General features: G+C 45.5%; 1 protein-coding gene across 4 annotated transcripts in view; it reads right to left on the reverse strand.

The window, feature by feature from the left end:
* The window catches only part of PLA2G4F (phospholipase A2 group IVF), a 28,279-nt gene extending 8,577 nt beyond the window's left edge, over positions 1-19,702 (reverse strand). The window contains exons 1-14 of one of the 4 annotated variants that reach the window (XM_081889835.1): positions 19,603-19,702; positions 18,179-18,251; positions 14,427-14,563; positions 12,645-12,770; positions 12,341-12,381; positions 10,261-10,303; positions 9,818-9,884; positions 7,999-8,168; positions 7,663-7,776; positions 5,892-5,929; positions 5,138-5,273; positions 2,365-2,501; positions 1,375-1,597; positions 455-569 (exon numbers count right to left, since the gene is read on the reverse strand). In XM_081889835.1, the coding sequence (XP_081745961.1) occupies positions 455-569; positions 1,375-1,597; positions 2,365-2,501; positions 5,138-5,273; positions 5,892-5,929; positions 7,663-7,776; positions 7,999-8,168; positions 9,818-9,884; positions 10,261-10,303; positions 12,341-12,381; positions 12,645-12,770; positions 14,427-14,531 (1,315 nt within the window). In that variant the 5' untranslated portion in view covers positions 14,532-14,563; positions 18,179-18,251; positions 19,603-19,702. Of the gene's footprint in view, positions 1-454; positions 570-1,374; positions 1,598-2,364; positions 2,502-5,137; positions 5,274-5,891; positions 5,930-7,662; positions 7,777-7,998; positions 8,169-9,817; positions 9,885-10,260; positions 10,304-12,340; positions 12,382-12,644; positions 12,793-14,426; positions 14,564-18,178; positions 18,252-19,318; positions 19,534-19,602 lie in introns of those variants that run through there. The other 3 variants (XM_081889836.1, XM_081889834.1, XM_081889833.1) reach the window with 3 other exon arrangements.
* Between the last annotated feature and the right edge of the window lie 4,054 nt (positions 19,703-23,756).

Raw genomic sequence — 23,756 nt, forward strand, 5'->3', positions numbered from 1 at the left:
ATTAATCACCCACTTTTCTATCCTTACTATTTCTCTTCCATCACCAGCTACCACCCCCATCCTTTCACTTCACACTCTGTTAAGTTGTGGGTGAACATATCAGACGACACAGCGATTCTTCAAACAGCTCTTGTTTATTCACAGGCCAGAACAGAACTGAACTGAAGGGTTCAGCCAACCTGCTTATATAGAGCTCCACTAGAACGCAACAGTAACCATTTTCTGTAACTATCCAATCACTGAACGTCACTTTCGATCCCTTATTTGCATATGTGGACCTGAACTATCTACAGTATCCCCCTGCTGGCCCAGGGTGAGAACTTCAGTACATAACACCCTCCTTAATGGGCAGAGAAATAATCAACTGTGCAATGGCAGGTAAATGGCCTATGCTAGAGAGAAAAAACACTACTTACAGATTTTATGAGAAAGAAATACACCTGCCTTACTATACCTGCAAAGTCACCACCACTAACATTGGGCCTCACATTAACGGATGCATAGATTGGGTAGGGATTCTGCCCCCGTTTCACAGCTTCTTGCTGGTCAGACAGCTTTGACTGGTCTTCCTGAATAGAGGAGAGGCAATAAGGGTTTCAAATTGAGAATTTACTTGCAATGCATATATATTACATATACAGTCGTACCTGGGATCCTGAACGCCTTGCAAGTCAAACGTTTTGGCTCCCAAACGCCGCAAACCTGGAAGTGACTGTTCTGGTTTGTAAACTATTTTTGGAAGCTGAAGGTCCGACGGGGCTTCCACGGCTTCTGATTGGCTGCAGGAGCTTCCTGCAGCCAATCAGAAGCCGTGCTTTGGTTTCCGAACATTTTGGAAGTCAAACGGACTTCCGGAACGGATTCCATTCGACTTCCAAGGTACGACTGTATGTGCATTTCCTGATTTGATTATGGCGGTGGTGATGATTTATTAAAGTTGTATACAGTGGTGCCTCACTAGACGAAAAGAATCCGTTCCGCGATTCTCTTCGTCTAGCGGTTTTTTCATCTTGCAAAGCAAGCCCATTGACAGCTTAGCGGATTAGCGCTACAGCTGTCAAGCGGCTTCCAGCGATCAGCTGTTAAGCGGCTTATCAGCGGAACAGCTGATAAGCGGCTTAAGAAAAGGGCGGAAAAAGCGGAAAAAACCCGCGGGGGGATGCAAGAATTTTTTTGTCTTACGAAGCAACCCCATAGGGGAATTCGTTTTGCGAAGCGCCTCCAAAACGGAAAACCCTTTCGTCTAGCGGGTTTTTCATCTTGCGAGGCGTTCGTCTTGCGGGGCACCACTGTACAACCCTATATCCGAAGATCACAGGGCAGCTCACAACATAAAAATAAAAACACAAAGTGCATAATAAAAGAAAAACACACCTTCTGCTGTAGGAAAAACTCTACAATAAGTCCCCACAGGTCTGTGAAAGACACTTTCCGTCCAGCATTCTCCATTGCAACCAGTTCTTGAAAGTAATACTTCAGCTGCTCGGAAGAAAAAGCTCCTACTTTACTGCTTGACATTTTATCACGGGCAGTGCTGATAAAGTCTCCGGGATCTTTACTGGACCACTCAGAATCTTTATACAGCATTGACATGCACCTGCAAAGATAAAATATTAAATTTCTGCATCAAATCTAATCTTTATATACTATCCACTACTTTTTCTAAAGTAAGACTATTTTAGAAGTCACTGTCTGCTTAAGAAGACTAAGGACTCGTCCCGTGCCTAGAAAGCAAGGGTCTGAGTGGTTTTCTGTTTGTCCATGCTTTCTAAGCACAGGTCCAACTAGTTTTGCCTTTGCCACGCTGGTTTTCCTGGGGGGAAGCAGTGGGCCAAATGGAAGTGTGGATGAGCTCTAAATAAACTTGAGAAGAAAGTGTTCTCTTCCGTTGTGGCTACAGCACAAAGAAGCTGTAAGGGAGACTTTTTAGCTTAGAAAGGGAATGATAAGCTGTAGGAGACATGTGAACAGGACAAGACAGAGTTCCTGATATGATTTTTAAGCACTCTAAGAAACAAACCCAAAGTTGAAGAAGCATATTTTGTACAGAAATACATGGTTTTATTTAAGGGCTACAGATGCATCCATTCTATTTGTATGTGTATTTGTATGAATGTGAGTGTGACAGAGTGTGGGGGGGGTGGCTGCTGGGAAATCAACTGACTGTCCTATTTTTAAAAAAAACTTATTGAAAAATGTGGAGTTTCACTTTTAAGCTTACTGAAAGGTTTTGTAGGCAATTATTTACTTCATCAGATGCTAGAATGAAACACTATTTTAATCAATACTCCAAAAAGCACAAGAAGAAATGTTATTCCCTCCTCTGGTTCAAGGTAAGAAATAAGAATTTTCATGCTCACATACCATGTAGAACCTGAGATCCCAGAGAGATATGTGACAGAGTCAAGAAGATTTAGTTGCTGAAGCCCAAACAGGCTGCCATAAAATGATGTCAGTGCTCTGATGCCTCCACCAGATCCTAGGACTGCTATAACAGGTACCTTAAAAGCGGGGGGTGGGGATGGAGAGAGAAAGCAGGTGAACAAAATTGTGCATTGTATATGTTACAGAGTATTCCTATTATTCCACTATTTGTCTGACAGAATCATTTTTAAATATTTTTAGTGGGTAGGTTGAGTTGAGCTGGAGCTAATTAAGGCTTTTTCCAAGACTTTCTCTAAGACTTTTAACAAGCTTTTACCTCAAGCTTTGTGAATATAATAGTTGAGGAAAAGCTGCCAAATGATAGAGATAAAATACTGAGGTTGATAAAAACTAATAAAAGACTGATAAAACTAATAAAAACTGATGCGGAGCTCAACTTAATGCTACCACTAACAATCCCATCTTGAAGACCTGTTGGGTTTCTGGACCGTAATAAAGATTGATTGATAAATATATACAGTGGTGCCTCGCAAGACGAAATTAATTCGTTCCGCAAGTCTCTTCGTCTTGCGAGTTTTTCGTCTTGCGATGCACGGTTTTCCATAGGAATGCATTGAAAATCAATTAATGCGTTCCTATGGAAACCGCCTTCCCCCGACCTCTTCTGGCGGGCGGCATTTTAAAATCGCCCGGGACAGCGGAGGACTTCTCCGCTGTCCGGGGCGATTTAAAAGCCCCTGGGAAGGCAGGCAGGGGGGACAAAGGCTTTCCCGCCCCGCCGCTGGGCTTCGGGACATCGTTCCGATGCCGGGCGGCGGGGGGAGGCTTTCCCGCCCCGCCGCCGGGCTTCGGGACATCGTTCTGAAGCCGGGCGGCGGGGGGAGGCTTTCCCGCCCAGCCGCCCGGCTTCGGGACATCGTTCCGATGCCGGGCGGCGGGGGGAGGCGTTCCTGCCCCACCGCCCGGCATCGGAACGATGCCCCGAAGCCGGGCGGCTGGGGGAGGCTTTCCCGCCCGGCCGCCCGGCATCGGGACGATGCCCTGAAGCCGGGCGGCGGGGGGAGGCGTTCCTGCACCACCGCCCGGCATCGGGACGATGCCCCGAAGCCGGGCGGCTGGGGGAGGCGTTCCTACCCCACCGCCCGGCATCGGGACGATGCCCCGAAGCCGGGCGGCTGGGGGAGGCGTTCCTGCCCCACCGCCCGGCATCGGGACGATGCCCCGAAGCCGGGCGGCTGGGGGAGGCGTTCCTGCCCCACCGCCCGGCATCGGGACGATGCCCCGAAGCCGGGCGGCGGGGGGAGGCGTTCCTGCCCCGAAGCCGGGCGGCGGGGGGAGGCTTTCCCGCCCGGCCGCCCGGCTTCGGGACATTGTTCCGATGCCGGGCGGCGGGGGGAGGCGTTCCTGCCCCACCGCCCGGCATCGGGACGATGCCCCGAAGCCGGGTGGCTGGGGGAGGCGTTCCTGCCCCACCGCCCGGCATCGGGACGATGCCCTGAAGCCGGGCGGCTGGGGGAGGCGTTCCTGCCCCACCACCCGGCATCGGGACGATGCCCTGAAGCCGGGCGGCTGGGGGAGGCGTTCCTGCCCCACCGCCCGGCATCGGGACGATGCCCTGAAGCCGGGCGGCTGGGGGAGGCGTTCCTGCCCCACCGCCCGGCATCGGGACGATGCCCTGAAGCCGGGCGGCTGGGGGAGGTGTTCCTGCCCCACCGCCCGGCATCGGGACGATGCCCTGAAGCCGGGCGGCTGGGGTAGGCGTTCCTGCCCCACCGCCTGGCATCGGGACGATGCCCCGAAGCCGGGCGGCGGGGGGAGGCTTTCCCGCCCGGCCGCCCGGCTTCGGGACATCGTTCCGAAGCCGGGCGGCTGGGGGAGGCGTTCCTGCCCCGCCGCCCGGCATCGGGACGATGCCCCGAAGCCGGGCGGCGGGGGGAGGCTTCAAAAGCCGTCCGGGGGCTTTTAAATCGCCCCGGACAGTCCCGGGGCGATTTAAAAGCCCCCGGTTAGGCAGGCAGGGGGGGCAAAAGTCTCTGCCCCCCCTGCCTGCCTTCAAAAGCCGTCCGGGATAGCGGGAAGCGCTTCCCTGCTATCCCGGACCGCTTTTAAAATGCTGGCGGTGGGGAGCAAAGCCTTTCGCCCCCGCCGGCCTTCCTGGACCTCTTCTGAAGTCCGGAGGGGGGGGAAAGGCTTTGCTCCCCACCGCCAGCATTTAAAAAAAGGTCCCCGAGATTTCCCTATGGGCTTTCGTCTTGCGATGCAAGCCCATAGGGAAAATCGTCTAGCGAAGCGTCGCAAAAACCGAAAAACCCTTTCGTCTTGCGGGTTTTTCGTCTTGCGAGGCATTCGTCTTGCGGGGCACCACTGTATATATTTTTAGGAAAACCAAGGCACCTAATTAAATATGTAATATGGGATATATAATAACCAGTGTGGTGCAGTGGTTTGAGTAATGGACTAGGACCTGGGAGACTAGTGTTTGAATCCCTACACAGCCATGAAGCTCACTGGGTGACCCTGGACCACTCACTGCCTCTCAGCCTAAGCTACCTCACAGGGCTGTTGTGAGGATTAAAATGAGGAGAGAGATCCATGTATACCAGCTTGAGGTCCTTGGAGGGGGGGAAGGTGGGACATAAATGCAATAAAAGAAATTAAATGAATAAACTCCTGAACAACAAGATGCCCTATTTTATTATGAGCTGTAGCCAATTATGAACGGCTCTGCATATCATATTGACAAGTTTCATACCTCTTCTTTATCAAGGTCCTCTCTCAATTGCAGCGTCTTCTTTAGCGCCTTAGATACTATTTCTTTCCTCTGGTCCAGAAACTGTTTCTCTTCTTTACAAAGATCAAAACCCAGACGTACATCAAGATCCTTTGTCCTAGTATGGAAAACAGTGTTAAAGGAGAAAATATGGTGGGTATATACAGTATAAAGGGCCTGGCAACCTTTTTGGCCAAGATGTGGGGTGAGAAATGCATGTCATGTGTGGGACAAGATCCAATATCCCTCTCTCCTCCTCTTAAATACATATACCCCCCCACACACACACACATACAGTTTTCCCCTACCTTAAAAAAATAATGGAAAGGTGTATTAAGTGTTTCAGTATTCTGAAAAAGTTCATCTCAAAAATCAAATCAGGCTTGGGTAATTTCAAGACAACAGGCTTAAAAAACAAACAAAAATAATTAAGCTAAGTCATGGCTGAAAAAGAAGGAAGTCAAAAGTGCTTGAGAATCCAACATACACTGCATTGGAAATACATGTGTCTTTTTCCCTGCAGCTCTAACACCCAAAAAGGCAAATAGCTTTTGAAACTAAGCAATGCCTCTTCTGCACTGGGAAGTTTTTCCAGGAAAAGGTTCAAAGAGCACGCCAACTCGTTGCACAGCATCCTCACCCATTTGCACCTGTGTTTTCTTTGGCTGGCAATCACAAATCCAGAAAAGCAAATTAAAATTATGCCCCTAAAACAGCTCCTGGGTGCAAGACTCACATTTTTTCAGCCTTCACGTGTAGATCCACACTTAAATCCTAAGATGAAAGACAGCACACAATTAAAGAGGTTGCGGGGGAAATTTTCCAATTAATTAACCCATGCTCTTCTTGTTAACCAGTTAGTGAAATGTTATCTTCCTTTTGGTCCCTTAACCCCATGCTACTTTGACCCCAAAGACCTTACAGTAGTGCCTCGCAAGACGAAATTAATTCGTTCCGCAAGTTTTTTCTTCTTGCGAGTTTTTCGTCTTGCGAAGCACAGTTTCCCATAGGAATGCATTGAAAATCAATCAATGCGTTCCTATGGAAACCGCCTTCAGACCAGGTCCGGGGACAGTCTGTCCCCCGACCTCTTCTGAAGGCTGGGGGGGGGGACAAGGGCTTTTCTTCCCACCCCCAGCATTTTAAAAAACCCCGGTACAGCGGAGGACTTCTCCGCTGTCCCGGGGCGATCTTAAAATGCTGGCGGGCGGCAGCGAACCCTTCGCTGCCGCCCGCCAGCATTTTAAAAAACCCCGGGGGACTTCTCCGTTGTCCGGGGCAGCGCTGCCGCCCGCCCGCATTTTAAAAGCCCCCGGGAAGGCAGGCAGGACCTCTTCTGAAGGCCGGCGGGGGGCGAAAGTCTTTGCTCCCCCCGCCTGCCTTCAAAAGCCGTCCGGGATAGCGGGAAGCGCTTCCCTGCTATCCCGGACTGCTTTTAAAATGCTGGCGGTGGGGAGCAAAGCCTTTCGGCCCCCGCCGGCCTTCCTGGACCTCTTCTGAAGGCCGGAGGGGGGGAAAGGCTTTGCTCCCCACTGCCAGCATTTAAAAGAGGTCCCCGGAGATTTCCCTATGGGCTTTCTTCTTGCGAAGCAAGCCCATAGGGAAATTCGTCTTGCGAAGCAACTCGCAAACGGAAAACCCTTTCGTCTTGCGGGTTTTCCGTCTTGCGAGGCATTCGTCTTGCGGGGCACCACTGTACTTTAATAATAATAATAATAATAATAATAATTTATTATTTATACCCCGCCCATCTGGCTGGGCCTCCCCAGCCACTCTGGGTGGCTTCCATAAAAACCAAAAATATAGTAAAATTTCACACGTTAAAAACTTCCCTGAACAGGGCTGCCTTAAGATGTCTTCTGAATGTCAGGTAGTTGTTTATCGCTTTGACATCTGCTGGAAGGGCATTCCACAGGGCGGGCGCCACTACCGAGAAGGCCCTCTGCCTGGTTCCCTGTAGCTTTGCTTCTCACAATGAGGGAACCGCCAGAAGGCCCTCGGCGCTGGACCTCATCATCCGGGCAAAATGATGGGGGTGGATTACTTTGGGTCAGTTTTGCAGGACCTTACCCACAGAGCAAAATAAACACAGAACACACCTTTTCAGGCAATCCCAGCACCATCTCATGTGCCTAACTGAATGAAACCTTAAAACCAAGCCAACAGATTGGCCTAGTGAATATCTCTGTGTGTTTGGGCACAAACATGTGGTACTTTTTGGTGGCAGGGGACTTGAAAGAAAACACAATACATTTATACTTTAAATCAGGCCTGCATAACTTGTGACATACTAAACCAAATACCAAAAGGCTAATGATAATAATAAACCTTCCCTTAAATGACAAATTTCCAGGGGGGAGGGTGGGTCTTGGGGGCCAGATGTGCTTAGCTGCCTACACATTAGCCACCCCAATCTACACCTGAAAGACATTGCAAGAGGAGTTTCCGCAACAACCCAACCCAAAATTGCTAAAATGAAGTTAAAAATAAATAAATCATAGTGTTACCTTTCCTAGTGAAACAGCCATATCAACTTCCTTTCCCAGAGGAAGGGACTGCAATGGAACAATCCCTGATCCAAGAATTGTGCTATGCTCTTCAAAGTCTGGGCTCACTCCATCCTGAGAATAAATAAAGACATTTCATAAGGAAAACAAGTTTGTAAGCATTCTCTAATGCAGTGTTTCCCAACCTTGTGCCTCCAGCTGTTTTTGGACTACAATTCCCATCATCCCTTGCCACTGGTCTTGCTAGTCAGGAATGATGGGAGTTGTAGTTCAAAAACAGCTGGAGGCACAAGGTTGGGAAACACTGCTCTAATGGGATGTGTGGTGATTTCTCACCTGAAGGATGGTAATGGTTCGCTCTAACTCCACATCCAGTTCTGAACACATCCCTTGGCCTACATGAAAGACAAATGAGTTTCCACAACTCTGATCCGAGTCCGATTTGCAAGGAATGGACAACTGCTTCTCATAGGCACCTGGAAGCGAGAGCTTGAACAGTCTGCTTCCTAAAAACGACAGTGAGACATTTAGGACATGCATTCCTAAGAGAAATACTATACAATATGTAAGTAGAGACTACTGTTAGAGATGGCAGAGCAACCAAAGTATCAATAACAAAATGCCAAGCTCCTACATCATGGATAAGATATTAAAAATTCTCTTTGTTACTAATATTAATGGATTGAAATTTGGTTAAATTAATGGAAAATCTGGATTCTGAAAGCAATGAAGCCTACTGCCTCCTCCATGTATATACCACACTTAGGTATTAATGGTTATGAAATAAAGAAGAAGAAGCTGACTAAGTAGACTTCAAATTGTTGTACCCGATTTTTTGTATCATTTTGAAAACTTGTAGGCATTAACACTTTCGTCCGAAAAGGCAAAAAAGCAGGGTGGAAAGACTAAGGACTCTGCTAAATTCATCACAATAATACGCTTTGGATGCGTTATAAACATCCAACACTAGATGGGGACAGAGAGCAAAAAGGAGTTTATATGGATTTTTACATAGGCTTCCCCCCCCCCCCTTTTGTTGTAATGATTTAATTTCTGACTTATTTATAGAGTTTTTAACCTGTGTCTAGATCCACCCTATCACCCACGTTCTTTCCTAACAAATGTACACTTTAAGCAAGCCGCTTTAGGGGTTCTCTACTTTCCTTATTTCATAACACAGTCTTTTCAAGGAAGCATACTGGCCTGGGAGACAGAGAGCCAAGAAGGAAGTGGTGACACAAAAAGACAGCTTACTCAACGTGTAGAGACAAGACCATGCAAACTTACTGGCCCCCTGAGAAGAACCTGCAGCTGCTTTGCAGCTCCCCAGTCATTTTTGTGCTACACCACACTAAGCCAACTTTTAACTTAGCATATCATCCAATCCAAGAATTGTGGTTAAGCTCTCTACCCTTGTTAACCATAAGCTGTAGCCGAGAACTTGTACAGTGGTAAAGGTAAAGGTAAAGGTACCCCTGCCCGTACAGGCCAGTCGTGTCCGACTCTGGAGTTGTGCGCCCATCTCGCTTAAGAGGCCGGGGGCCAGCGCTGTCCGGAGACACTTCCGGGTCACGTGGCCAGCGTGATGAAGCTGCTCTGGCGAGCCGGCACCAGCACAGCACACGGAAATGCCGTTTACCTTCCCGCTATAAAGCGGTACCTATTTATCTACTTGCACTTAAGAGTGCTTTCGAACTGCTAGGTGGGCAGGAGCTGGGACCGAAAGACAGGAGCTCACCCCGCCGTGGGGATTCGAACCGCCGACCATGCGATCGGCAAGCCCTAGGCACTGAGGTTTTACCCGCGTGGCGGGTACAGTGGTACCTCGAGTAAGTACTTAATTCGTTCCAGAGGTCCGTTCTTAACCTGAAACTGTTCTTAACCTGAAGCACCACTTTAGCTAATGGGGCCTCCTGCTGCTGCTGTGCCACCGGAGCATGATTTCTGTTCTCATTCTGAAGCAAAGTTCTTAACCCGAGGTACTATTTCTGGGTTAGCAGAGTTTGTAACCTGAAGCGTATGTAACCCGAGGTACTACTTTATAGACTTTCTTGCTTCAACTAACGCATGAAACATCCAAATTAAAGCATACCTAGTTTATCTACTTTGAAATTTGGGCAGAGCAGGAGAGGAACAAAACCAAAATTGGACTTACCCTGCTCTCTCAGAGGTGGCTTTTCATCTTTGTTAATAACCCCTTGCACACAAAGGCAAGGGTACGCCTACATCGAACAAAACAAAATTTTAAAATACTGGTTTTGAAATATGGTGCTTTGCATGGGAAATGTTTTGGTTCCACCACCACCACCACCACCACCCCGCACTGCAGTTTCCAAAGCTTTCCCAGCAGACAACCAAAGGGGAACAGATAGAGATGATCACACCAGCGAAAAGGAAGTGTTGTCTGTCACTGCTGTGCTCCCATCTCTTCCTCACTTTTCATCTTGAATATCCTCTACCCGTACACACAAAGGCAAAACTAATTGGCTCTAAGTATTTCCAAGAGAGGAAAAATGCTTTGATTTTGAAAGGGCTCTCCTGCTAAGTGTGCACACCGCAAAACACAATTCCCAAACATCTGGCTCTCTGAAAACTCACCACAAGGACACCATTTGTGATAACTTCACCAGGAGCATCCGTGCTGTAAAGGCAAAATACTGCCATAAACAAACATAAAAATATGTTTACACGTGCCATTAAAAAAGAGGGAAAATAAAAAGACCCCCAGGTGCTTTAAGGCAGGGATTCACATTATTTTATATTGATTTCTTCCCAACTTCACCATGCTAGGTTGCAGCCATTTAAAAAGAAAATAGCCAAATCAGCTTAAAACAAATTGCAGTCAAGAGAATAGGGTGGGTCCTAAAACGTATTTAAAATGCAGCAGTGACTTAGGAATAGTTTCTCACGAGGCAGAATTCCCATGAATCAAATATTAAATTTACTATCTGTGAAAGGAGCCTGTGACATACAGTACTTATCACCACATCTACCCTTCGCTTTCTACTTCCTACTTTTAAAAAAGAAGCCTGTTGGGACAGGAATTACGCATTGTTTATATTTCATAGAAATCTGCTTAGTCAGCTACAATAATGAGAATTAACACAGGAGGCAAAAAGAAAGAATGCATTAACTTTGTATATTATTATAATTATTATCATCATCAGTAGTAGTAGTAGTAGTATTTTACACAGCCTTTACCCTTACTTCCTAGGGTGGGTGACAACTATTTAAAATACAACATTAAAAACAGTTTTTAAAACTTACCATTACAAAATATGTAATCACAAAAATAGGGTGGGCCCTGAAACTATACATCTCAGATGTCAAAGGCAAGGGGAAAGGCCATTGTGCGTATGAATGTGCAATGATCCAGGAAGGAAATGAAAGGAGGGAAAATCATGCCTATATACACCTAAATCATTTCTGTCACCCCTAGAATAACTCAATAAAGCCAAGGCCCAAGATACCAATAAAACTGCATATGGCTGCAATGCCAGTGATACGAGACAAAGACTTAGAACCAAAGAGAAGCAAGCAAGATTCCACTGGGGCAATGGGACCTTCCCCCTTCCTCACTGCAGTACACGTCAAAAAGCCACCCCAAGAGCTCAGAAACCTTCTAGGATCAGATTAAAAGTAAGCCACACTGAATACAATGACTTCTGTCATTGCTTGAATGTTTAGAACTGCAACCACTACAGCGACGGAGTGTATGGCCATGCAGGGTGCGCCCTCAAGGGGTGTGTGTCAGGAGTTCAGCCTACACTCGAGTAGGACCCTGGCAGAGACACATGCCCGACTAGCATGTTCTCTCCCTCCTGGTCGTTCGTTTGGGAGCTTCAAAAGCTTTCTTCTGCCCGAACATCACAGCGACCGATGCCAAGGACTGCAGAGGGATCCGCAGAGTTTGCGCATCATGCGTAACAGAGCTCAGCAACTCAGCATTTTGGCTAATCTACCTTATTTACATATAAACACACACGGAGCACTGCAATATGGCTCCCTCTCTCTCTAGCATCAGACAGGAAAGAGAAAAAGAACAAAAGACAATAGCCCCACTTCATGGAACACAGGAACACAAACATCCTGTCTCCGTCACTTCCCACTCTGTGGAGTCAAAACATATACCGTCATGTGAAAGACAAAAATCCCATGACTGCAATCATGGAGCAGGAATTCTAGTAGGGTGCGCCACAGAGGGTGCCTTCCCGGGCGCCGCAGTCCAGGGGAGGAGAGGGGAAGCTATCTCTCCCCCCATTCTCCACCACTGGGTCATACCTGACCCGGTGGCAAAGCTGCTGCAGCTGGGTGTGAGGTGTGCCGCGGCCAAGGAAGGTGGGTGGCTTCATTGTCACCCACTCTCCTGCTCTTTGCCACTGGGTCAGGTGTGACCTGGTGGCAGAGCTGCTGCAGACGGGCGCAAGCTGCGCCATGGCCGAGGACGGTGGGCAACAACAATCTGCCCATTCTCCTGCCCTCCTCCCCCAGGTCTGACCCAGGGGCAGCGATGTGGCCAGGCATGAGTGCCAGAGCCAAGGCTCCAATGCAGGAGCCTGCTGTTGGGACGCCTGTTTGCATCCGCTCACAAAATTGTGCCTGAGGCCATGGTCCCCACGCCCCTCCCCCCACTACGCCTCTGAGCCACCATGACAAGGGAAAATTTAGCAGCTCTCACCTTTCCTCCAGAAGAAACTCTACATCCAGCTCTTCTTTGTCCTACAAATAAGTAAATATATTAACATACAGACTTCTTACATCAGCACAGGGCTGGACTGTATTGCATTTGAGGTCTCTTCCAATTTTTGTGACTCTAAGATATGTTAGCAGCAGGAACAAGCTAAAAAATAGCTCAGGATACAAGTAACTGGTGAAGTCCTGGCCAAACCTACCTAGATATCAAGGAGCAAAGTTAGGTTCAAGAACATTCCTGAGAACCTGATTCCACCCCCACCCCCCATTCAATAAACAAAAGAACTAACCTCTTTTAGTTTAAATGTTTGTTTCAGAGGGCGACCTGTCTTCATCGCTGTCACATCATACACGAGAGAAGTAAGTTCATCACTTAAGAGAACATCTTTATCAAAGAGTGTCAACTCAAGCGTGTTCTGAAACAACAGAAGTCCAGAACTGAAACAGTAGGGAAAGAAAATGTGCATTAAATATCATATTTCAGGTGAAAGCTGAGCTGTTTGGAGATAAAAAGAAAAAGTTCAGGGCTGATCCACTGCCCACCACTGTGAGCAGCAAGATCTGATGATGACATCAGGGGAAGCCATGTTTTTTTCCATATAATTCCCCCTGAGAGCAAAATAACATGATTAAATCCTGCTCCCAGGGGGGCTTGCTGTATGTGTATTAAGAGCCCCATATTCTGCCTGCTCCAGGCTTTGGCAGCGGAATGCCCTATTTTCAATTGTTTTACCACATTTATAGAGAGAAGGGGGGGAGATGGTGGCAGTATACAACCCTTGGATAACCTTGTTAAGAACTGTGCCAGACTGTGGGTTCTGAAGTGGTCCCCTAAACCTATCTGAGTCATCATTCAGATCAAATCAGGTGAGTCCACTTGGGACTCAGCTGTGGACAGATTCCTTCTTCCCCATCCCTAGCATTACTTATCTGTATTCGCCCATAGACAGCCACCACACCATTTAAAATCTCTCATTTGTGTAAATTAGGGGTGGGCAAACTTTTCCCTCAGGGATAATCTGTTGTGGGACTGGCAGTGGGCAGGACAAGAGTCAAAGGTGGGCGAAGCTACCTCTTTCCTATTTCTCTCCACGGCCCCATCTCTCACACTAACCAGTGGACTGCCATATTGTTCTTACCAAAAGTCTAACTGATCTCGTGTAGAGGGCTTCCACCCCCTTCTCACTCCTCCTATCTGCTTCAGCTCTCTCTCCTTCAAACCCACTTCATCCCACTTTCTGTGCCTCCAGGCTTTCCTCATCCATATGAAATTAGGCCTTAAATCAAAGGTCTCCCATCCCATCCCCACCCCAAAGTGTAATCCATACATTGGAGAGGCTTTTTCTGTTCCTGACTTATCAGATGTCAGGGTTGCCTGCCTCAGAAAGTTGAGGTTTGCTTAATTATTCTGTTCTATTGTGCTAGGGTTGTCATATTTCAAAAAGTGAAAATCCGGACACAAAGGTTGTTGAGCTTTCTTTGGGTCTATGGTCCCAAACCATTAAGAATTCAAACCTAAGATTTTGTTAGACAATGACTGAACATATTCTTTACTTAAAGTTTGTTTTGTTTTGTTTTTTAAAAAAGTACAGTACATTGTGATTCCCCACTCCACTATTTAGCTCTGGATTGCTCTGCTAATATAAAATCTGGGATTATGGATCACAGAGAGATGTCAAGGCAATGCATTCTGTGAGAGATTAGATCAGCCATCCATTTAGCTACCTGTCTGGAGTTAGCAGCCAACTGGAACATTTCCCTCCCTGCCGTTTCTCAGGCTTAAGAGAACAGCAAACAGCACAGGGCTTTCAAGGCTGCCTATCTCAGTTGTAAGATCAGTGACAGGTGACAAGAATAATATTTGAGGAGTAAGGCAAGGGTGGGTGGAAGAGATTTACAAGGCACTGGGGTTCCGATAAAGATTTAAGACTGAATTAGATTACTCCCCAACCCTTAATATTAATGTATTTGGTTCTGTGGGAGAAATCAAACCATTTCCCCTCCTTCCTAAATCAAGGAATGTTACCTAATATAGCAATTGTTCTGAATCAAGAAGTATTGATCTTTTTTACCTTGACAGCGTTGTGAATTCTATAGTGGAAAGTTTCATTCCATTCTGGATCACTGGAGTTGTCAATAACTCGCGTTCGGTAAGTGAGTGGAGATGCAGTCGGCATACGCAGTTCTACATAGCAATCTGCCTCGGACACTAGAGGGGGAAAGGGCAGAAATGTGACCAGGAAAGGGGCTCTCTCTCCAAAAGACAAACAAACAAAAAACTAACAGCAGACTAAGAGAATGAGAAGGTGCTTTTCAAAGCAGTCCAAAGTAGCAGCTTAATAAATACTAAAGCAAAGAACAGGAGTGGTATTAACTCATGAAATCTACCAGTGGGTTTTAGATGTAGAACAAATGTAACTAAAGAGAATAATGTGCTAATATGTTCTTTTCTAATATACAGGATTATCTGTTTTCAAGCTTGATTAAGTCAGTAAAGCAGAGATGGGGAGCATGTGATCCTTCAGATGTTCCTGCTCTCACTCCACCCCATTCAGCCTAGCTGACTGTGGGAGCTGGAATGTAAAAAGTCTATGTGGGACACAGGCTCCTCACCCCTGCTGTACACAGATTTCTTAAAAGACTGATAATTTGGCAAAATAATTTCATGGTTTCCCAAATCTTCAACCACCATTCTGAAGGTTAAGAATCGTCTTCCCTGTATGCCAATTTAGCCATGGTTGATAAATACAATGCAGCTTCCTAGTTCACTATTAGCATAGTATGTTATACTCTTAAACCATGTAGTCATGTTGGGTTAAAATGGTACCATAACTTTCAGGCACCCCTACCAAATGTGAATAAAATCTCCTTTGGAATTGTGACCAAAGTCAAGTATCTGTGATTACTGAAGGCATTGATTGTCACAGAAAAATTCTTTCTTTCTTTCTTTCTTTCTTTCTTTCTTTCTTTCTTTCTTTCTTTCTTTCTCTGCTGTTCTATAATAATTCAGCATTCACTGCAAACAGTCCAGATTCCACTCAAAGGAAGTTATGCAAGAGATATTTATTGGGGTCTCCCCCTATTTAACATTCATTACCTCAACTATTTTTGCAATAGTCCTGCCTGCATGTTTCAAGCAAGATGGGTAACAGAGGCAAGGTCTCTAGATAGGATATCAGTTAGTATATCAGCCTATATAGGTAAAAAGCACTATTAGTTACTGCTGCCACCTGAGCTTGCCTAGTTAGCATGAAGTCCAGTTGTTGTTGTTTAGTCGTTTAGTCGTGTCTGACTCTTCGTGACCCCATGGACCAGAGCACGCCAGGCACTCTTGTCTTCCACTGCCTCCCACAATTTGATCAAACTCATGTTGGTAGCTTCGAGAACACTATCCAACCATCTCGTCCTCTGTCGTCCCCTTCTCCTTGTGCCCTCAATCTTTCCCAACATCAGGGTCTTTTCCAGGGAGTCTTCTCTTTTCATGAGGTGGCCAAAGTATTGGAGCCTCAGCTTCAGGATCTGTCCTTCCAGTGAGCACTCAGGGCTGATTTCCTTAAGAATGGATAGATTTGATCTTCTTGCAGTACATGAGACTCTCAAGAGTCTCCTCCAGCACCATAATTCAAAAGCATGAATTCTTCGGCGATCAGCCTTCTTTATGGTCCAGCTCTACTACTACCAAACATATACTTGGTATATGTCTATATACTTGGAAGCCCAGTACTACTTCCAAACATATACTTGGTACTTCAGAGGGAGTGGAACCACATCTAAGATGGCTTGCATATCTCCATCTGGAGTAGCCAATTTCCACAGTATTTCTGTCCTATCTGTAAAAAAGTTTCAATTTGTTCATCCCTATTCAGCCCAAAATTGTCTTGAGACTTTGGTTTAATGGTTTGACAGTTAGGATGAATAGAGGGAAATGAGAGTTAGAGCTGACGGTCATTAATGGACAGTTAAGTGCAAGTTAAGTGGATGTCTTCTCTACATCAACGTGAAGCTATATGGGGAAGTCCCATCCCCTGCCCCAGATTCAGAAAACCATCTGGATTCATCAGCCTCCAGGGTCATAACAACAAATTTGGTTCACTACTTTTGCAGATGTTATTTATAGGTGGCCTGAAGGTCAATGCTGTGACACTGAGGACTGCTGCACAGCTGGTGTCTGGGACAACCTATTGATAAGATGTCGCACTGCCATTGAAAACGCTGCACTGGCTGCGAATTTGCTATTGGTCTACCTTCAATTTTTTACTACTAGCGTATAAATCCCTAACAGTTCAGGATCAGGTTATCCAAGAAACCATCTCTTCCCCTACATCCACACCCTAACCCAGTCACTTAGTTCTGTGGATGATGGTGACACATGCTGCTACTTGAGCACATTAACACTGTTGTGGCACCAGCTCTCTGGAATTCTCTTCCTCTAGAAGTGAAGCAATTCTCTTTCTTTAGAAACAAAGCAAGCATGTCCCAACATTGTTAAGTTTTCAACATTTTGTGAAAACGTTTCTTTTCTCTCAAGCTTTCTCAAAATAGCCTAGTTTAATTTACACGTTTCATTTATTATTGGTTGAATTTATATATTGCCCATCATCTGAGGATCCCAGGGCAGTTTAAAGTATAAAGCCACAAAAATACATAACATAATAACAAACAAAACAATAACCACCCTCATCCCCACCCCCGGTGCACACATTAATTCTTGTTGTTTTTCAAAGGTTTTTGTGACCTGCTTTAGGTTTTATAGTCTATTAATGGACTCCACCCTTTATGCTTTTTGCTTGTTTGTTCAGGGTATTTTATATTTTATTGTCAGGTGGAGTTGGTTTTTATTGCAGACTATAAACTGCTTTGTGCAGGAAGCAGAGCATAATTTTTTAAATAAACAAAATAAAGCAACAAAACCGAAATGGGCTTCCCACACCCACAGATCATTTTCCCCTATCTATTCCACACAAACCCCAATTCCTAAATGTGTGCTGCCTCATATTTTGGCTCAGATAGAATTTGAGGCAAACCCATGGCTGCCACAGAAGTCATGAAATCATGAGCCACTTTTGACAAGTTAGACTCAGCATGAATGGTTATGATCCACTCCATCAGATCAGTCAGGGAAACTAAATTAAACATGGCCAAACCCACAGCAAGGAAAACCTGTATGAAACACTGGAGAGACACTCCCAGACAGCATAGACCAGAGGTAACCAATATGGTGCCATTCAGATGCTCTCAACTTCCATATAGTGGCTACGCTTTCTATAGCTGATAGGAGTTGTAGTCTGACATGTGGCTACTACTGGTGTATACAAGAAGAAGTTGGATGGGCTCTCTAGGTGTCCGAATCATCACTGTGGGAGTCAGGATTGTGAATTAAAGGGACTCTTAGCTCTTCTTATGTCCATTATTAGAAATACGTTGCTTTTTGCTTTTTTCAATAATTATCACAACAGCACAGCAAATCAATCTGTTGAAGAGACTGTCTTAATCATGGGTAAGCAAACTAAGGCCCGGGGGCTGGATGCGGCCCAATCGCCTTCTAATTCCGGCCCACGGACGGTCCAGGAATCAGCGTGTTTTTATATGAGTAGAATGTGTCCTTTTATTTAAAATGCATCTCTGGGTTATTTGTGGGGCATAGGAATTTGTTCATTTCCCCCAAAAAAATATAGTCCGCCGCCCCCCCACACACACACACAAGGTCTGAGGGACAGTGGACCGGCCCCCTGCTGAAAAAGTTTGCTGACCCCTGGTTAACAATAATAAGACATGTGGAGGATCAGTTCAGAGGATAAGCAAAATAAAGTCTCCAGACACTCACAAAGATCTGTTCCTTTAATGTTTCTGGCTCGGAGGATTTTCACTGTGAGGTTATAGTAAGGGTGCTTCTCCCGCTGCAATGATAGTAAGTTGAATTACATTGAACATTAACTATGCCTAGCAAACATGCAAAAAGATAACATTCCACCCAGCAGCTAGACTTGTACTAACAGATCCATTGTAAACGAAAAGTGAGACTGCAGTACCCAGAATTCTTTGAGCGGGGAAACATGCTTCAAATGTGCTTTCAAGGTACATGCGCACACAGCCCATATTAGCCTATATTTCTGACTGGGATTTGACATTGTCACTAATCAGTCATTTTTTTATTTGTTAAAAAAACAGTTTCACTGGATGGCTGAGCAACACTCTTTCCACCCCCCACACCGCCTTCAAATTCGGGGGACAGAAGGCACAGAAAAGCACATGCTTCGTGCCTGCCTGAAACTCCGGACAGCCCCTGCCAGTCTGAGTCACCAGCAAATGGACTGGCAATCTATGTTCTGAGGCAGTTTCTTAAATTCCTAAAAACAAATACAGCACTCAGTGATTATAGACCGAACAATTTGGTTCATTCTACTACACAGATGATATTGCAAACACTCTTCTGACTAGGCTCTTCTGTCCCAGAAGTAAACTTGACTTTGCACTATTTCCTGCGGTATCTACTAACAGCAGCGTCCCTAACAACACATCCCTAAGCATTTTCTGCTTAGAAGTCCCACTAAATTGCAGGGGGCTTTCTCCCAAAGCAAGCGTGCAGCTTAAAATTCTCACTTTGGATCAAGTCTCCACTGGAGATAAATAGAGGAAGACGAGAAACGACAGAACCGCTGGGGTCGCTGAAGCTTCCTTTGCAAAGTTAAGAAAAGCTTGCAGGGCTGAAATTTCAGAGGCGCTACCAACCACTAAGGTTCCCGGACGCCGTTCCTTCTTCGCCCCTGCTCACCCTGGAAAGCGTTAAAATTAAAACAGAGGCAGATAAATCAAGCCCCTTCCTCCCGCAGATGTCCCAATAAACTGTATTTGTTTTGTTCCGCCTTCGCCCCCTAACACGAGAAACTAAAATTGCTCCAGCTTATGCTCGCGGAGGTTTCCTCGAAGAAGCAGGCGGCACTTTCCCCCCCAAGCCTCACATTACCCTCCAGTGATAGAAGCCCGTCTCTTTCCTCCCCTTCCGCTCCAGCAGAACGGCAGCCATGAGGGGCAGCATGTGGGGCGACAAGCGGCCCCGCAGCACCTGCCGGAACATGAGGAGCCTTTTTCTGAGCGCGGCCACAGCCAGCCAAGAGCGGGAGAAGAGCGGGGAATCCTCCGCGCAGGCTGGGCCGAGTCGTCCTGGCGCTCGCCGCGGTCACGGAGCTCGGCCCTGGCGCGCGGGGCGGGGGCGGGGCTTAGAGTGCCTCAGGTGTGCAGCTTGCCTACCTGGCAGGGCTCGCTTCAGACGGAAGAGCAGGGAGGGCAAAGAGGGTGACTGGTCTGGAAGCACTTCTGGAAAAGGCAGGGCACCCTGGACGGAAAAGGCCAGGCTTTCAAAGAGTTAGGTAGGTGTGCTTTCTCTCTCTTTCTCTCTGCCAGGTCAGAACTCCAACGTTTCGCAGCTGAAAAACATTCAGTTCCCAGAAAATCTTTGGTTCCCCTCACACAATTGTAATGTTTTACAATTTTATATATGCTGTAAGCCGCCCTGAGTAGCTGGGGAAACCCAGCCAGATGGGTGGGGTATAAATGATAAAATTATTATTATTATTACACAGCAGCAGTTCTCTCTTTTTTTAAAAAAAAAATATTTATTAAAGTTTCCAATAGTAATACAATAAAAATCAAAAAGAAAAAAAGAAAAAGTAACATACATACAAAAATAAAAATGATTAAAAACACATAAAAATTTCCGTTACTTATTTTTCATTAACTTATTTCCCAGAACTCCTCCTACCTCCCTTTTTTGTATTCTGATTCAAATTGTTGGTTCAGCAAATCCTTATCCAATTCCTTTCTCAAACATCTTATCAACAAAATATTTTTTTAAAAAAACCACTTTTTTACTTTATCCAAACTTAACTCTCATCCAAACCTATATACCGGTACTTGTTCTTTAAACATGTCCCTAAGGTCGAAAGAAAATTCCCTTCCACGAATTTCCAAATCTCCTAAATGTAAGAAAAAATAAAATAAAACAAAAAAGCAACTTATATTATGTACACTTTAAATTCCCATTTTTCGTTCCACCACAGCAGCAGTTCTCAGAGTGGTTTAACAATCAATCCCTCATCCCTAGGGAACTCTGAACTGTGAGCTTATACATTTATTTCTTCTGCTTTGTGGGGTATTTTTCGGGGGGGGGGGATTAAGTTACTGAACAAATGAATTCAGTTACACAGTATACACCTGAGCTTTAATCACCAAGACAGGTTTGGTGCAGAGTTCTTACTCTTAGGGGGTGAGGTCCCTTTAGCCCCCCCCCCTAAAATATTTGAGGGGGCCAGGCCTGCCCAAAGTTAATGGGTATTGCCATTCAAATAGTGTGTGTGTACTGCATCTTGTGATCAATTATGTGGGGGGGGGGTCTTACCTGCTCCCTCCCAATATTTTATTCAAGTTGGTACCCCTGTTGCCACTATAAATTCTTTTTTCCCAGTGTGCTCACTCAAGCCAGTAAGGAAGTATTGGGAAATAGCATGATGATAGAAGTCCTTATTCTTATCTCGCAGTACCAATGGGGAACTTGAAGGACGGTGGTGGGGATGAATAGTATATTAAAGTAATTAAATCTGAGCACATAGTAGCCCAGCTTGGTAAATGACACCAGGAAGGTGCAATTAGGCAGCTGAATGGCTTAAGACCGGGGGGTACTTTTTGGGGGGTGCAATAGGAAAATAAGAAAGAGGAACATCTGCACAATATGTTCACCATCCACTGGGCTATGAGTCAAGGAACGTTGCCACATCTGGAATATAGGAACACCCTGAGGATAATAATAATAATAATAATAATAATAATAATAATAATAATACCCCACCCATCTGGCTGGGCTTCCCCAGCCACTCTGGGCGGCTTCCAAAAAAATATTAAAATACTGTAAAACATCAAACATTAAAAGCTTCCCTAAACAGGGCTGCCTTCAGATGTCTTCTGAAAGTCTGGTAGTTGTTGTTCTCTTTGACTTCTGGTGGGAGGGTGCCACTACCGAGAAGGCCCTCTGCCTGGTTCCCTGTTGGTTCCCTGTAATGTGTCTTCTCGCAATGAGGGAACCGCCAGAAGGTAGAACGATGTGGGTGGAGACGCTCCTTCAGATATACTGGACCAAGGTCGTATAGGGCTTTAAAGGTCAGCACCAACACTTGAATTGTGCTCGGAAACGTACTGGGAGCCAATGTACTGCATTTGAAACAAAAAGAAAGGGGAAGTGCTGTTCTTTTTTTATATACATAAACAATTTTTATTCATTTTCCAATACAAATCTTCATTATTCACAAATCAGATCAGTCATATCAAATCATATACATTATTGTAAATTATATATTCTAAATTCAATTCAATTAATTTCCAGGGACTCCTCATGTTCTGGTTTCTAGAGGTAAAGTATTTTATTTATGTTCTGCTTTCTTGCTTATCGGTTCCAATTTCAAAATTCTAATTGTCCATCTTCATCTTATCAATCTGTCAGTCTCTGGGATGTGACTCAAAATCTTGTTTTAACAGGTCTTTATATCTAATTAGCATGCAGGGGGCTTTTATTCCACATTTCCTTATTAGCTTATTTCCATATTAGCTTATTTGAAAAACATTCTCTCTCGGTGACCTCTCCTCCCGCTGAAAGTCCTGGGCTGAAAGTCCAAAATTAAGATTAACGGTGCGGTTTCCTCTTTCATCTGTCTTAATTAGCTAATATTTCAAATGCATCCAATAATTGCAATTCGGTGGGCTGTTCTCCATGAACAATAAGTTATTAAAATTATTTAAAGCATAACCATTTTAGCTGTTAGCATGCAGGAGAAGAGTTGTTTCTGTGTTGTTACCCAGCAATGATTTTCTAGCGCTAGTCCTCCTTTCATTCCCCTCATTCCTTCATCTTGTTTCTTGGCTTTGAGCTGTTTTCCAACTTTCCTTCAGTACAACGATTAATGACGTAGCAAGCTCTCAGAGTATTAGAGAAGCTATTACCGAGTTCTTCCGTAGAAAATCAAAAATGCTGTAGGGAAAGTTTCACAAAGCAATCTTTTGGTGATCTTTCAATTTCCTCATAATCCAAAACTTGCCCCCCCCCCCAGTACCTTAGAGGGGCAGCCAGGACCTGAAATTCAACTTCTTTTTCACCTCTTATAACTGTAATCCATGCAAAGAAATGTACTGTATGATGTGAAATTTCCCATGTTATAATCCACCAGATATCTTCCGCCCCCCGCCTGAGGGGGAAAGTTCATTTCTATTTCATCTGTGTCACAATCGCCATTCTCTCAGTCCAAGCCTCCTTCATCTTTTGCCAAGTCTGATTAAAACTTCTGCCAGTGGCTACACTGCTAAGTCACAATTAAAAGTTGGAAATCCACCTGCATTCTTTTTAGATTAAACCATATATAAATATAATCCCTGCAAGCAAGCACATTTTTATGTAGAACACACCCTTTTGTAATCCAAAGATATTTCCGGCCTCCTCAAAACAAGATTTGTTCTTTTTGTACGCAACAGCAACTGCCACCATCTTGCACCCTCCTCCGTCCCAGATGCCTCCAGGTCTGATCCTATTTTATCAATTCTAATTGAGACTCTCCCGTCAAGAACTGTACAACTGTACTTCCAAATAATTTTTACCCCTCCTGCGTATCCTTTAAGTAATTACTTTTTCCTTGGTGAGGTTCGCCAAATCATGAGGTGGCAAATTGCAAACAAACAAAGGAACAACAGCCGCTCACCTCTTTTAATCCAAACGTCAAGATTTGAGTCTCTTTGAAGTCAAGAGCTTGGCATCCAGTGACTGTATAATTCAGCAGATTGTTTCTTTTACCTCTATCAGTCCAGAACATTCCTGTTCTTTGGTCAAATCTTATTAATTTTTAAGGAGCAGGTGTCCTTGCATGTAGAAGTGGCTCTGGAGAGTGCCAGCTGTGCCGTGCTCTTAGACCCCTGCAAACCTTGATGCTAGCCGACAGATCATGGGCGATCCGCGGGTCTGTGAGACAGTCCTCCCCCACCCTGGGGAGTCTGCCAGGGCTAATTACCCCTATATCAGCCCTGAATTACTGGCACAGCTGGGGTCCGTTCATGTGGGAGGCAGCCATTCCCCACAGCAGGAAAGCCAGAAGTGGAAGGAAGTGCTGTTCTCTAGGAACTACCAACCCATCACTTTAAATAAAGACTGCAGCACAACCCTATACTTATCTACCTCTGTGCACTCAGAGGCAATTCCCTAGCAGTTCAAAAGTATCCCAGTGCAAGTAGATAAATAGATACTGCTGTGGCGGGAAGGTAAATGACGTTTCCGTGTGCTCTGGCTTCCGTCACGGTGTTCCGTTGCGCCAGAAGCAGTTTAGTCATTACTGGCCACATGACCCAGAAAGCTGTCTGTGGACAAACTCTGG

The sequence above is a fragment of the Podarcis melisellensis genome (genome assembly GCF_964234715.1).
Source record: "Podarcis melisellensis genome assembly, chromosome: 1".
NCBI classification, from domain to species: Eukaryota; Metazoa; Chordata; class Lepidosauria; order Squamata; family Lacertidae; genus Podarcis; species Podarcis melisellensis.